The sequence below is a fragment of the Capsaspora owczarzaki genome (genome assembly GCF_000151315.2).
Source record: "Capsaspora owczarzaki ATCC 30864 unplaced genomic scaffold supercont2.13, whole genome shotgun sequence".
Lineage (NCBI taxonomy): Eukaryota > Filasterea > Ministeriida > Capsasporidae > Capsaspora > Capsaspora owczarzaki.
The window spans coordinates 479,690-494,766 of NW_011887304.1; the positions used below are offsets into that span (position 1 = coordinate 479,690).

The 15,077-nt window shown below is 54.8% G+C and overlaps 4 protein-coding genes across 4 annotated transcripts; 2 read left to right on the forward strand and 2 right to left on the reverse strand.

Moving 5' to 3' along the window:
- Positions 1-99: 99 nt before the first annotated feature.
- On the reverse strand, positions 100-1,867 carry CAOG_07076 (hypothetical protein; the record flags this gene model as incomplete). The annotated part of the gene is made up of 12 exons (XM_004343750.1): positions 100-120; positions 212-269; positions 335-418; positions 494-580; positions 668-751; positions 837-920; positions 1,000-1,083; positions 1,149-1,232; positions 1,299-1,382; positions 1,466-1,549; positions 1,638-1,721; positions 1,809-1,867. The coding sequence occupies 12 exons, from the start codon at positions 1,865-1,867 to the stop codon at positions 100-102; spliced, it is 897 nt and encodes a 298-aa protein (XP_004343800.1).
- A 1,906-nt stretch (positions 1,868-3,773) lies between these two features.
- On the forward strand, positions 3,774-4,790 carry CAOG_09039 (hypothetical protein; the record flags this gene model as incomplete). The annotated part of the gene is made up of 2 exons (XM_011272425.1): positions 3,774-4,046; positions 4,179-4,790. The coding sequence occupies 2 exons, from the start codon at positions 3,774-3,776 to the stop codon at positions 4,788-4,790; spliced, it is 885 nt and encodes a 294-aa protein (XP_011270727.1).
- A 650-nt stretch (positions 4,791-5,440) lies between these two features.
- Positions 5,441-13,713, reverse strand: CAOG_07077 (BP28CT domain-containing protein). Its single transcript, XM_004343751.2, has 4 exons — positions 13,455-13,713; positions 5,964-13,041; positions 5,703-5,811; positions 5,441-5,583 (listed from the first exon to the last, which is right to left on the reverse strand). Exons 1-4 carry the CDS (start codon positions 13,664-13,666, stop codon positions 5,495-5,497), a joined length of 7,488 nt encoding a protein of 2,495 aa, XP_004343801.1. The 5' UTR covers positions 13,667-13,713; the 3' UTR covers positions 5,441-5,494.
- A 237-nt stretch (positions 13,714-13,950) lies between these two features.
- On the forward strand, positions 13,951-14,853 carry CAOG_07078 (ribosomal protein rpl37; the record flags this gene model as incomplete). Its single annotated transcript, XM_004343752.2, has 3 exons — positions 13,951-14,349; positions 14,448-14,583; positions 14,738-14,853. The coding sequence occupies 3 exons, from the start codon at positions 13,951-13,953 to the stop codon at positions 14,851-14,853; spliced, it is 651 nt and encodes a 216-aa protein (XP_004343802.2).
- Positions 14,854-15,077: the final 224 nt, after the last annotated feature.

Here is a 15,077-nt window from a genome sequence, read left to right on the forward strand (position 1 = left end):
TCGCGTGAGCTTCAATGGCTTCATTTGGCAAGGACCACTTACTAAGGTCCCCGTCCATCATGGTCCCTGCGTGTATTGATTGCTTGAGAGCAAGCATTGCTAATGCAATTCCGCTCCAGACTGTTGAGCAATGTGAGTGAGTGATATGGATGACCCTGGCAAAGTGAAAGTGCACGACATCATACTGTGTAAACCTCGGCTTCTGGTTCACCTTGAACGCTTCGGCAATTGCCTGGGCTCCGGCATCGCCAATCTGATTGTCTCCCAACCTGTTCGTTCCATCCATCAGTTAGTTCTCTGCGCCAAGTGGAACTTTGAGGGATAGCGGCCGTACAAGAGCACAATCAGCGTCGTGTTCACTTTGAGAGCCTCAGCAATCGCCTGCGCTCCAGCATTGCCAATCTCATTCTCATTCAAACTAGTCCTCACGATCAGTAAGCATTGGCCACTGAATCATCCACTCACAAGCATCAGTCAAAGTGCGATGCCTTACAAGAGCACAATTAGCCCTGTGTTGTTGACCTTGAGTGCTTCAGCAATTGCATGCGCTCCAGCATCACCAATCTGATTCTGTTGGAGCCTGTCCATTCTCTCCATTAGTGAGCACTCTGAATTCGTTTGCTGGATCACACCTGCACAAGCATCAGTGGAAAGTGATGTGACTTACACGAGACACGGCAAAGTCGTGTTCACTTTGAGCGCCTCAGCAATGGCCTGCGCTCCAGCATCGCCAATCTGATTCTCACTTAGACTGTACATCTCTCCATCAGTGAGCATTTGAATGTCATCTGCTGAATCAGTCACTTGTATGCTTCAGTCAAAGAAAGATGCTTTACTTGAGCCAAGTCAGGGTCTTGTTCACTTTGAGTGCCTCAGCGATCGCCAGCGCTCCAGCATTGCCAATCTGATTGTTATCCAGGCTGTTCATCCGTGAGCACTCTGAAAACCATCTGCTGACATCACTCATTTACAAACATCAGTGAACGTGAGTTGCCTTACCTGAGCGAAGTTAGCATCTTGTTCACTTTGAGCATCTCAGCAATCGCAGTCGCTCCAGCATCGCCAAGCTTATTATTGTGCAAACTGTTCAGTCATCAGTAAGCATTCTGAGCACCTCTGCTGACTCACATCAAAGTGAGATGACTTACCCGAGGTTAGCGAGCGTCGTGTTGACTTTGAGCGTTTCAGCAATCGCCTGTGCTCCAGCATCGCCAATCTGATTCCCATTCAGACTGTACATCCCCTCCATCAATGAGCACTCTAAATGCCTCCTGTTGAGTGAAAGTGACACCCCTTACTCGATCTTGATCAACGTCTTGTTCACTTTGAGTGCCGCAGAAAGTGCATGGGCACCAGCATCGCCAATCTGATTCTTCCATAGCCTGTCCGTCCATCAGTGAGCACTCTAAATGTCCTCTGCTGACATCACCCACTCACACGCATCAATCGAAGCGAATTGCCTTACCCAAGGTCGGTCACTGTCGTGTTCACTCTGAGTGTCTCAGCAATCGCCCGCGCTCCAGCATCACCAATCTGATTCTCAGTCAGACTTGTCCGTCCCATTCGCCACTGAGCACTCTGAATGCCTCTGCTGAAACCACCCACTCACATGCACTAGTCAATGTGAGACGACTTACTTGATTTTAGTCAGTGTCGTGTTCACTTTGAGTGTCTCAGCAATCGCCCGCGCACCATCTTCGCCAATTTGATTGTCGTGCAGACTGTGCATTCCGTCCTTCCGTGAGCACTCTAAATGCCCTCTGCTGACATCACCCACTTGTCGTCCAATATTTCCGGCTTTTTCTTACCTGAACCATTCACGCGCATTCTTGACTTTGTCGTACAACTCGCGCTGTCTCGCGCTCATATTTTGATACGACAGCATGGCTGACTTTCAATCTATCGGAACAACGCGGTTGTTTCAGTCAGTCTCATTGGTTGGGCTTTCACATATCATCTCTCAAACACAGAGTGCAGAGCCAAACGCACGAAAAGTGCGGCAGCGACGCAAACAAAGAAAAAAAAAACAAAAACAAAAGCGCCGCCACAACAACAACGAACAATGACTAACATCAAGAAGGCTGAAAAACACAACAACTCAACAAGGGCATAGACGAGGATGACAAGTACGGACGCCGACTTGAAACATGAAGGAGAGGGAAAACAAAAACAAAAAAACAAAACATTGCCCAAAACGAAGCTGCTCGGACCTTGGCGCACACACCGATACGAACTGCTCATTGTGGACAAGAAGCACGACCACTCCCGCTCGTGTCTGACCATCTTGTTCCACCTGGCCCGATGGACACTCTGGACGTCGCGGTGCCACGCCTGCTTCAACCACACAACAATCCACTCGGCCCACGCTATTGCGCACTTCCGAAGCCTCGTCCTCAATCGCGCGAGGCAAAACACTCCACATGCCGCACGAACAAAGCACTCAAGACTAGCCCAGGCTTCCATAAGCTCTGGGGCAACGCCCTCGCAATCGACCCTCCAAAGATGATTCTCGGCCGCTGTGACGACCAAAATGTTGTGTTAGCATCCCAGACACCAAATCTGGGCTGCAAATGTTTGACTAGAGCTGCGTACGCCAATTCCAGCGGCGCATCTCAGCGAACTTTTGTTGTTACGACGGTGTGAGTACTGTTAAATACAAATACACATCGGTTTGAAAAAAAAAAAAAAACAAAAAAAAAAACAAGTGAGGTGAAAGTTTGAAAGCGAAAGAATGAATCGACCGAACAGAACACATCGGTTGTCAAAAATACGAAACACACACACACACACACACACACACACACACACACACACACACACACACACACACACACACACACACACACACACACACACACACACACACACAAAAAAAAAAAAAAAAAAAACACCATCCGCCTTCAAACCAGTCCACGACAATGCTGATGCGCGCTAGTGCATCCAAGCTGGTGATCTTGCCACAAGACAAGTGTATAGGAAATATGATTGCCCATCTATTTGAGGCATCGGAGTCAGAATATCCCACACTTCTCGAAAGTCCTCGTCGCTTTCAATTTGGGCGACTTGTGTAGAGCTGTATAGGCCTTCGTGTCGTTGTAAAATTCATTTCCGTTCGAGATTGCACATTACGACTTGTGAAGATTTTTGTTTATTAGTAAGAATTGGAGCCATATGGCTTGAAAAGCACTCGTTCCCAAAAATCAAGAATTTGTGCGCTCTTGCAGTCATTGGTTAGTGCTTGATTTGCCAAATCTGCACTCGCGGCCACTAGCGATTTTGTTTCGGCTGAACGGACTCGACTCTAGGACCCGACAACGATCCGCAGCGAACTCTTTGTCAGGACCCGAGTTTGCGTCCGTCCAGCCGGCGAGGTTAGCCGGTGGTAGTTAATGAGGATTTAGCATATTCTGGTGTACTATCCCGATCATTAAATTTCGACCCCCCCTCTTTTTTTCACTTTTTCGCCCTCCCTGGGACCTGTGTTGCTTTCCGTCTCGCCCGCGGAATGTTCATTCATGGTACGGTGTACCGAACGTCTGATGAACACCGGGAGCGGGGGTTGTGAGTCATATCAGAGCAGCAGCGAGCAAAATAAAAAATATAAGGAAACTCAAAAAATTCACTTTTCCCGCCCAAATTTTGGTTTGGGTTCAGTCTTTTTGTGCGCATGACTCGCACACGCAGTCAGTCCACGTCCCGCGTGGCTCCCAGACAGCCCCCGGTATGGCTGCGTCCAACTTCACCAAAAAGACCCGCTGCCCGTGCTGGACAAGATGCCCAGGGAGGTCGTCCGCGGTCAAGTGCTCGCGTTGCGAAATGCTGGCCTCTCCTACAACAAGATCGCCACCCAGCTTCACCTCCCACGTTCTACAGTGATCAGCATCACCCAACGTTTCTCGGGAAGGGCGACGACGAGCGACAGCCCCCGCCCCGGTCGCCCCAGCAAGCTCAAGTCATTTCACCGCAACAACATTGTAGCACAGATCCTCCTCGATGAGTCCGACACCGCACCCGAAGTGGCCGCCACTATGCGCACATTGTCCAAAGTTCGTGTCTCTCCATGCACGATAAGAAGGGTGCTGCATGGTGCAGGACTTGTCAACGGAGCGAAGGTCAAAAAAGCCCTCTTGAAAGAGACACACAAAGAGCGACGCTTGGCCTTTGCACTCGCTCATCAGCATTGGACCGTCGATGACTGGCTGAGGGTCGTCTTCTCCGACGAGACTGCTCTCTATCTCTACAGGAACAACAACGGTGGTCGTGTATGGCGTCTGGTTGGCGAAACGTTGACCGATCGATGCGTGCAGGGCACGGTCAAGTTCGGCGGTGGCCATATCAATGTTTGGGGCGCCATCTCTCGTTTCGGAATTTCGCTTTTCTGCGAGGTCGGCGACGTCATGAACGGCGACACCTACCTCTCAGTTTTGGAGAGCGAGTTGCTAGCAAGCATTCGCGTGTGGAACAACAAAAACGAGATGATTTTCATGCATGACAATGCCCCTTGTCACAAAAGAAAAGATGTGGCGAAGTGGTTCGAAACCAATCAGATCACCGTCCTGGACTGGCCTGCGAACTCTCCCGACCTCAACCCCATCGAAAATGCGTGGAACATGGTCAAGAACAAGATCTACCAGGAGAGGGAGATCAAGAGCAAGGCCGCGTTGTGGGAACGCTTCCAAGCGGTCTACGAAGAAGTGCTCACGCCAGAGGTCTGCCGCGATCTCATTTCATCGATGCCGCGCCGCATTCAAGCTGTGATAGATGCCAATGGTGGTTATACCAAGTACTGAAGTGGAGCGAAGGCGCTGCGACACGTTGTTTGTGTGCCATGTAATGCTTTGTGAAAATTGGGCAAAAAAGCCGCTCTTTTTCTGTTTTTTTGAGTTTTCATTTTTGTCTGTTCTCGCTTCGAATCTTAACTCCCAGCCCGCTGCTTCACTTCTAAAATGTGTCTGGTACACTGTACCATGAATGAACATTCCGCGGGCGAGACGGAAAGCAACACAGGTCCCAGGGAGGGCGAAAAAGTGAAAAAACGAGGGGGGGTCGAAATTTAATGATCGGGATAGTATTTGGATGCTTTTGGATAGTTGTCATTGCGCATTTTGTATCAATCAATCGACGTTACCTGGCCAATAGCTCTAAGCCCCAACCCGTGGGAATCGGAGTCTCACACTCTTCTGGCTATAAAAACTCAAGGACTCCCAATCAGAAGCACAGCGGAGGCCAACGAAGACAGCAGGACTGCGGTGACTGCCCAGTGTCGCAACCGACAACACGTTCGCCTCCTCTCCCTCCCTTTGGCATGAATTCTCACTATCTATGGGATGCTAACATTTGATGGTGCTATTGGGGAGCTTAGGTCCACAGAGATTGGAGGGCTCCAATGACCACAGTCATGCCCCCCCCCAAGAAAAAAAAAACCCTCAGAACATCGCAATCTGGTGCAAATGATTTGTTCGAACAACATAACCCATAAGCCAAGACAGAGCGGTTAAAAGTATTGTTGCAACGATTCGCCAAGGTGAGACTCGATCGTGGCAATGACCTCTTGAGCCAGCTTTTCGACCTCCACGTTCTCGTCTGCAAGGAGCCAAAAATCAAAGTTCAGACAAAAAACAAAAAAAGTCAGAATACAATCTCAAAGTCAAAATACATTCGAGAGAAAGCCATCCTGCAGCGTTTCGAATGTTGCTACAGACCTTCCATGAGCTCGGCAAGGTACGGGATTGTTTCAGGAACCAGAATGAGGAACTCGTCACCAAGACGAGCGTAAAACTCTTGCTGCACTTTGAGGGCGGCAAAGCGAACCTATGAGCACAACAACGACGAAATCGGTGAGCAAGCACAAGAAAAACAACACAAGAAAAAAAAAACCAAACCACCACACACACAAACCCCGCCCCACAAACAAGGCCCCCAAATCCACAACAGGTCAAAACACAAGTCCAGTTCACACATACCGCGGGGGAAGTGTCTCGCGAGTACGACATGACTTGATGGTTGAGCAACTTCCAGAGACTATCGTCGGCAACAGTCACTGCGAGCTGACCAATGCAGGGAACCAGGATGGATGAAACGCGCTCGCGATGTGACTGGGCACCACCAACACGGCATCCGATCTGAGCAGCGAGCGGAGGCACAATGGCATTAAACCGCTCCTTGTCCACGAACTTGTCGCTATCGAACAAGAAGCACTTGTGCAACGCGACGAGAGCTGCATCCAGCAACTCCGAAGCAGCGCGATCAGAGCGTAGCTCTTGCGAGGCAAAGAGTTGGTTGTCGAGAACCTTGACAAGATCCGTCCACACCAGGCCAAAGAAGGGAGTGAAGAGGTTTCGCAAGCGCTCCGACAGTGCGGTCATCAGGCGGTACAGCGTAATGCGGCGGGCGACAACGGCAAGAGTGACGGCTGCAGGAGTGACAAGGGCCCATTCGACAACTTGCACAAGGACGGGGCGGAATTGGCTTTCGCTCAGCTTCAACGCAAGGCTGGCGAACGCCTGGATGAGAGAATCCTCCGCAATGACGAGCTGATGGTGCGCGACGGCATCGGCAGAGGTGGCAGGTTGGACCAACGCTCGCCAGTTGAAGGCCGTCAGGAAGAATCGCGAGAGAGGTTTGATTTGGGCATGCAGCTCGTCGCGCGGAATTCCAGGAAGCGCGATAGACAGCATACGGCAAACTGCAGCAAAGGCGTGACCGTGGGACAGCACGGTGGCGGGAGACGCTGAAGTGAGCGTCATTGGTTGCTGACCTGCAGCCAGCAGTGCAGGAAGGAGAATGCGCGTCGGAACGGTTGCTGGCATAATCTTGACCAGCTCCTCCACTTTCATCACGATGCGGTTGCAGGTCCGCGCGACGCCCGCTGGGGTGCCGGAGGCAGCCAATCCAGGAGCTGCTGCCGACGCCACTGCGGCACTTTCGAGTTTGGCGTGCGAGAGAACGGCAATCAGCTTGCCCATGAACGGACTGAGGAACTGAGCCAAGGAGCCAAGCGCACTTTGCAACACACCCAAACAGCTCAGCACGAGCAAAGTGGGTGCACTGTCCGTGTGAGACAGCGAAGACGACACAGTGTCAAGCACGAGTCGCAAGCGATCCAGCACGAGACCCATAATTTGGTTGACATGGGGCATCATGCGAACGCCAAGTTCGCTGACAAAGGTTGCAACGCAGACAAAAGCACTGGCACTGAGGCTCAGTTGGGCCGCCTTTTGCTTTCCACTGGCACCAGCCGGCGGCGCCGTGCTAGCCGCTTCAAGCACTGCCGGGATTGCAGACAGGAAGCTGTCCGGGTGGCTGCGCGCAAAGCGTTTGGCAAGCGAGTCCAAGCACAAAAGGGCCGTTTGCGGAATTGCAGCAGCATCGTCGGCAAGGGAGCCCTTGTTGTTCTTGACGGTGGAAACAAGCTCCACAAGATGGCCAGCCGTCCCAACAAAGATTGCAACGTCAGCATTGTCCATTTTGAAGGAGACGCGCTCGTTGAAAATCTGCAGAGTCTTGCGACGCACGTTGGCGTCCTTGTGAGTCAAGAGGCCACGTGCCGCGGCAACAAAGGACGCGACTGGAAGGAGGGCCACAATCGTGTCCAGCAGGTCGTAAGCCGCTCCGAGCACCGCCTTCCAAAACTTGAGCGAAAGGGATGCAGAGGACGGCTTGCCGGCTTGCTCGCCCGAGTGCAACTCTTGCATGTGGCTACCCAGCTGCGTGGCAAACTTGAGAACAGCATCGACGCTGTGCATGAACTGGTCTTGCAAGGCATTCTTGTTTTGCGCTTGCAGTTGTGCCAGTCGACCCAGGAATGGTTTGCTAGCCAGAAGCGATGCAGCCGTCGACACCACAGCCTGCTTGAAGATGCGAAGCTGGCGAGACGAGCGAACACACACCAACTCTGCCAGCATGGCCGAGTGCGTCTCGACAGCAGCACTCTGGCGGGCGCTCTGCTTGGATCCCTTGCCAGCCTTGGGTGCGGCAGCTGGGGCAGAGCTGCCGTTGCTGCCAGTGGAAGACACCTCGAACGGCAGGGTGGTGGCTGTTTCGAGCATTTCTGCCAACGCGTCAAGCTGCGCAGCGCAGTCAAACTGCTGCAGCAGGGTTTGCGCAAACTCGAACGTGTCCCGCGTCGACAGATTGGCAATCGAGGGCGAGAACAGCAGAGGAGAGGGCGGCGGCATGCCCGAGGCTGGGCTGGCAGTGGCGACGGCCGCATTGCCTCCTGGCGTAGCAGTGGAAAGCGCAGTGTTGGTGCTGCTGCGCTGATCCAGCAGGAGAAGGCAGACGGCAGCAAGATAGCGCTCACCAAGCGTGGCCACCAGCTGTGTGAAGAGACGGAGCCGGCGGTGGTCGGGAATGTGCGTCACAGCACCCACAAAGACCTTGATGACCGAGATGGCAGTGCTGGACGAGGTGCTGTCCACAAGCGGAGGGATGACGGCCTCCAATGTCTGCTGGAGAATTTGGAAAGATTGGCTGTCATCCTGCCGAACAACATTTGCGCTCATGAAAGTGAAAAGCGGCATAATGTCCTGCAAAACCAGTTGCGGATGTGGGCGAGCAACGGCTGCGAGCAGCTGGAGAGCCTGATGCTGTGTCTGAGGATTGGACGTGGTGCGAATACACTGCACGACCAAATCAACACGGAACAGCTTGGCATGCAGGCCCGATGGATGGAGCGGTTGGTTGCGAAGCTGCAGAGAAAGCGCCGACGCGCGGGGATCCTCATCAGCGTCATCTTCTTCGCCATCCACGTCCACCTCCATGTCGTCCTGCGCGGCGGACGGTTTGGCGCTGGCAAGGACGTCCAAGGTGATCTTGGAGAGCGCGCCGAGCACGAGCTGCTTCAAGTACTCGAGCGACATGTGATCCAACATTTCCAACGTCATGCTCTCTTCAAGCAAGTCAAACAGCGGCTGCACAAGCCGTTGCGGCTTGGCCACAGATTTGAACTGGAGAGACTCGACAGCAGCAGTGACACGATGCAGCACAACCAGAACAGACGGCGCTCCCGTCAAGGGTGCTCGCGAGCCGTCCTCGTCAGTGCGGGCGCGCTTGTTGCTGCTCTGGACTGCTGGGGCGGGCGAAGGCGCGACCACTTGCGAGGATGATTGTTGGCGGACTGCGCCAAGAGCCTCAAGCTCGTTTGCAAACAGCGAGGCAGAGATGGGCAGCTCGCGAATGAATTGCTTGGCGCTGTCGCCCACCAGATCGCTGCCAGACGACACGATGGCGTCCAACGCGATGGTCAAAATCAATCGCTGGCAAGTCGTTGGCATCGAGGCATACATGCTGCGTGCAATCAACTGCTGCAGAGCGGCTGCCTTGACCGCCACCAAGGGGCAGCAGAGGGCGATGAAGAAAGCAATGGAAGGACTGTCGGTTTGCCCCTTGTTCCACGCAGCCAAGGCGGAGGTCGCCACCAGCCGAGGCACGTCCGAGGTTGTCTCCACAGCGACAGCAACGTTGGCATCCCAGAGCTGAGCAGCAGCACCAAACGGAACGCCAAACGAGGATGACAGAATGAGCGACGCAAGCTGCTCGAGTGCGTGTCGGAGAGCGGCCGCATCTGGCAGTAGTCGACCAGCTTCTTGCACAACACGAACGAGCAGAGGAGCCAACATGACTGCCTTTTGTGGGTGCTCCACGCTTGCCACCGACTTGATGAGAAGACTGGTGGAAGCAACACCAGCAAGGCTGGTCAAGTCAAAAACATTGACAGCGCGCTCGAGGACGTAGGCAAGAATGAGAGGACCAGTTGCAGAGTCGCCGGAGGAACCAGCAGCAGGACGCTTTGAGGAGGATCCCTTGGACGAGGAGCGCACGTCGCGCAGGGAAGCAGATTCGACCAAGTCGAGCTGGACGCACGAGGCAACAAACGCAAGAACGTGGCTGGGATCGTTGACAAACTCTTCCCGCTGCGCAAGAAGCTGAGCAAGCGTGGCCACATACTGCTCAGCAGTGAGGAAGTGGCGCAGCTGCGACGACGACTCGGCTTCGTACATTCGCCAGAACTTGAGCTCACGCGCCGCAGCAGCTCGTTCATCCAGCACGCGCAAACATTGCATGGCGGCGGCACGGACAATCCGCTCGGCGCTGGACAGCGCCACAAGCAGATGTGGCAAGTACGCCTGGAAATCGCACGCGGCACTTTGCTGGGTGGAGCTTGCAGCAGTCTCAATGAACGCACGCATCACATGCAGCGCACGAACTTGCAGCAAGGCGTTTGACTGAGAGCTCGCAGAGGCAAACAGGTCTGTGGTCCAGGTGGACGTCAAAAATGACATGGGCGAGGCCAAGTGCTGGCCCACGAGAGCGCGCATGGTGCGATGGAACAGGTTGATTGGGGCAGGATTGGAGGCCAAGAGCTGGAAGACTGTGCGCACAAATGCTTCCTCCGACGAGTGCTGCAAAGCACCTGACAAAAGATGGTCCAACGCATCGACCAGCGCAGGAAGCTGCGAGCCAGGCGCAGTCGAAAGCTCAAGACGTTTGCCAGAGTCGAGAAGCGCAAGTGCAGCGCCAAACACATCGGAAACCGCAAGACCGCTCTGTGTGTGACGGCCGGAGGCACCTGGGGCGCCATGGACGGCCAGCCACAGATCGGGAGTGAGCAAAAGCTCAGTGATGCGCAGCATGGCAGCATGCGTGGCGGACGAGTCGCCACTGGCTTCAACAAGCGCAACCAGGACACCGACTGCCGCAACAGCACGCTGCAGGAAGGCGGGCAGCGTCTCGGTTGACAAAGCGCGCGCAAGAGCACAGGCATCCATTGTAGCTTGGCCGCCGGCAACAAGCTGAACACACAGCTCAGCAAGCGTCTTCTGGTCCAACAAGGAGCTGCTCGTCGGTGATGCTCCCTTCTTGGCAGATCTGGGAGTAGCACTGACGGCTGAGGCAGGGGATGATGCACTCGCAACGGCTGCAAAAGCACGGCACACGCGCGACGAAAGCTGTGAGCGACGCTGAGCGTGCTCGGCACTGGATGCAAGCGTCGCCAGTGTGGCCGATGACAAGGCAGCAATGTCAGCGCTCAGATCAGCCGCGATTGCATCGAGCTCAACGAACAAGGCATCCACCAGCCTGAGTTCCTTGATGTGCGTGTGCACTGCACGCAACAAGCCCAACAGCACGGAGACAGAGCACGCAGTTGCAATCGAAAACGGCAATGCCATGGTCAGGGTGGCAATGAGGGATTCGGGAGCAGCGGGAAGCAGGCCGCCAAGCAAAACACCAAAGACAAGTTCGCTGCTGCGTTGAGCGCTTTGCGCATCCGATGACTTGCATGACGCCGATGCCACCTTTGAAAGGAGGCGGGCTAGCGAACCGAGCAAAGGCTGTTGTGGAACAGCGTTGACAAGACCACTTCCGAGCTCGAGAACGCGGTGGGCGATGGCGAGATTGTCGTCGCCAAGTCTTGCGAGCAAAGATCGGGCAATGAACGCATCGTCACGGCTGTCCGAGTCATCGTCGAGAATGGTCAGCGGCGGGGCATGGGTGCGCTTGGCAGCCAGAGTCAAAGTGGCCAGCTGTTCGACGGCCGCGAGGCGGATTTCGGGATTGGGACTTTCCAGAGACAGGAAGAGGGTGCCAGCACCATCGAGGACAATTTGGCGACGAGCCGTGGCACTGAATGAGGTTGACACAAGCTGCGCAAGCCATTGCTTGTCGGAAGGGGTTGTGGCCGCTGCGAGGAGGCGGCTGATGGCAGTGTCGACTACATCGGGATGCTTGCGCTCAAAAGCGACAAGAATCGAGGCAAAGTGGCGCTCTTGTTCGCTCATGTGTGCTTCGCTGGGCTGAGCGGTTGCGAGCTGCTTTTTGGACTTGGTGGTGGAGGGCAGTGTGGGCTGGTGCGCGCGACGAGCACTCACGAGCGCCTCAAGCACTCGCTGAACGATCAAGGAGACGTCCGAGTCAGCAAGCTCGACCTGAGCAACAAGTGCAGCAATCAGGCGAACAACGCGGTTGGCGCGCTGCGCGGAAACGGCTGTGGCATCGCCGGCATCCATGTCATTGGCTTCGTCACGAGCGGAAGAAGTGTCGTCCTGGACGGATGTAAGGACGGCGAGTGCGCCGGCGAGGAGTGCTTGGAGAAAAGCGGTCAGATCATGCGTGCTCGCAAGCGCCACAAGCTGCGCCTCGGCTGAATCGTACAGAGCCAAAGCAGCAACAACGGCGGGCGCGAGCGAAGCGGCGCGAGACTGAGATTGAAGGATGACGAGTGCTGGGAGCGCGCTGCTGACCAGGGCAATGCGCGCAACAGCCGACGTGTTTTTGAGCAGAGGGGCCTGGGCAACGCCAGTCACAAACGCAGAAATCAGAGCCGGGGAGAGCGGAGTGGCAACTGCCAGCTGGGTGGCCGTCATGATTGCAGCAATTCGGAACTCTGGATGCAAGCGAGACTTGAGAGCATCGCGAATGAAGGGCGCGACGAGCAGCACAAAGTCGTCCGTGATTTTGGGGCAGCTCTCAATCATGGCGATGGTCGTGGCGGCGTAAAAGGAGATGAGCGCTTTGGGCGCCTGCGACGCAGCAGCATGAGCGATTGCACGGTGCACAGTGGTGGCAATGAAGCGGTAAAGCGCAGGATCAGCCAGGCAGCGCTGGACGAGCGTTGGCCGGTCGATGGAGTGCGCACTCTTTTGCACAGCCCGAAGCCAAGTCCAGTCCATGCGCTGCGAAGCGTCTGCTGCCGTGGAGCCCGGAGCAGCACGTGCGCGCACAGAGTCGATGGCAGCTGTTTGTCGCAGCGGCAGAATCGCTGCTACGCGAGCAAAGAGATGCGTGTCGTGGTATGGCAGCACGGCAGCAACCAACTCGTCCATGTTGTACTCGTTGATTCGAAATCGTCGCACCAGCCACTCGAGGGCCTTCTGAGCAGGCTTGAGCATGACAAACGGCGACAAGTCGCGCAGGAAGCGGTCAATGTGCTCGTCCAGCCGAGCATTCTCCTCGGCCGTCTGCAGTGTGCGATCGCACGAAGGTGCAGCGGGGCCAAACAAGAGCTGGTACGCTTGGTCCTGGGTGCTAAAAGTATCTGGGCTGTAGCAGAGCGCAAAAAACAAACAAACAAACAAAAATCATGGTGCACGCGTTGTAGGAGTGAGTGAGTGTGCATAGAACAGTGGCAGTGCATTGGGGGTTGTGTTGGGTTTTGGTTGAACAAGCCGAGCCACCGCAGTTGCCCCCCCCCACTCAGACGCAATAATGCAATGCAAATGTAGCAATCCAAATGCACGGAGCTCATCCATGGTCGTGGTCATCGAGTGTGAGTGAGCACACACGGTCCCATGTGAGGCGCACATGTGGAACCGAAACCAAAGCGGCCGTTTCTTCCACTCGCTCCGATCTCGCTCTCTCTCTCTCTCTCTCTCTGCCATTGAAATCTTAATAGTGGGGGGGGGGTGGAGGCGTGCGATTCGCATTTGTGTGTGCATGGGGGGGGGCTCGCTTACCTCAGCTGGATCAGTTCAGCCATCCCGTTGACACCAGTGGCGTACACGAGCGCGTTCTCAGTCTCGGCCGCCTTGCGCGCGTCGTACAGAATGGAGGCGCGGCCAGTCGCGCGGGCTGCCGAGGCACTCTTGGCAGACGCAGCAACATCCACCTGAGCAGCCACCAGCGACGGCACCGCAATGCGCTTGAGCTGCGCAGCCAAAGACGACATTGTGAAACAGAAGCTAAAGTCAAAGAAAGAGAAGAAGAAGAAGAAGAAGAAGAAAAAAAAAAAAAAAAAACTGAATAATAAAAAAAAAAAAATCGAAAGAAAAAAAAAATAAAAAAAAAATCGAAAAAAATCAAACCAAAACAGGCGCCATTTACAACTCGTCCTCTCTTCCTTCAGCAATGGTATGAATCCGCTTCCCCAACACCCGCCGGCGCCGCAGAATCCGATGTCATACATGATTACAAGCACGATTGGGGCATGAGAGGCGGGGGATGCAATGGACGATGCGCGAGAACCGGCCTCGCAAAGTCCCGGGGGCAGCAACGCAACGAACGACTTTTCATCTGGCCGCTGTTTTCCCGTTTGTTTCGGCACGAGCGGCCTTGTCGACGTCCCTGCAGCACTCCCAGCGGCTTGAATCTGCACATTCACGTCGTTTTGCGTCGTCCTGGGGCTTTGCTGGAGCGGCCAGCGGTGTCTGGTGTCTAGGGCAGCAGGAAGGGCTGAAAGCGGTCGTTTTGGCTTTTGACCGCTCGTTGGTCGTTTTCGTTCGCCCCCACGACGCACGCTCGGTGTTGCAGGTGGATGATGCTAGGAGTGGTGTCGCCAATCCCAGTGCGCAGTCCGGAGACTTGGAGATGAGCAGCATTGCCAGCAGAAAATCCACCATCCTCGACGTCCTTGTGCTGTCTTTTTTTTTTTTTTTTTGTTTGCCTTGCATCGCCTTCAACGCTCACCTTCCCAACCTTCCCCACCCTCTTGTCTTCTTACAACCACGTAGACCAAGGGTACTTCCAGCTTTGGTGAGCGCCACACCAAGACGCACACTCTGTGCAGGCGCTGCGACCGCCGCGCGTTCCACATGCAGAAGCAGACGTGCGGTGCCTGCGGCTACCCCAGCCCCCGGCTGCGCAAGTGTAAGTCACAACAGCCGTCGAGCCAAGAGTCTAGTCGCATGATGGCTGTCGTAGCTCCGTTGTTGGAGACTTTGCGAGTGCGTGTTGGCTCATTTTTTTCCCACCCACTTTCCCACCCACTTTCGCAATCGACCGAAAGAACCTCCGCCGCAAGTCCGCCGCAAGACCACCGGCACTGGCCGCATGCGCTACCTCAAGGATGTCTACCGTCGCTTCAAGAACGGCTTCCGTGAGGGCCAGGTCGCCAAGCCCAAGGTTGCCGCTCAATAAGCAACTCGTCTTTTTCTCTGCCCCATTCCCTCCATCTGCGCTTCGCGTTGTTCTCGCGAATTCGTAGCTGATATGTTCCACCGTTGTTCTGGCTCGTCCGACCCATGTGTGCTGGATGGTGTACTTCAATTGTTTTATCTCAATAACGGAGGACTGTTGAAGCAATCATTTTTTTTTTTGGCGTTTCATGCATTGTTGTGGGTTGAAAGTTGCGTGAGGCGTGG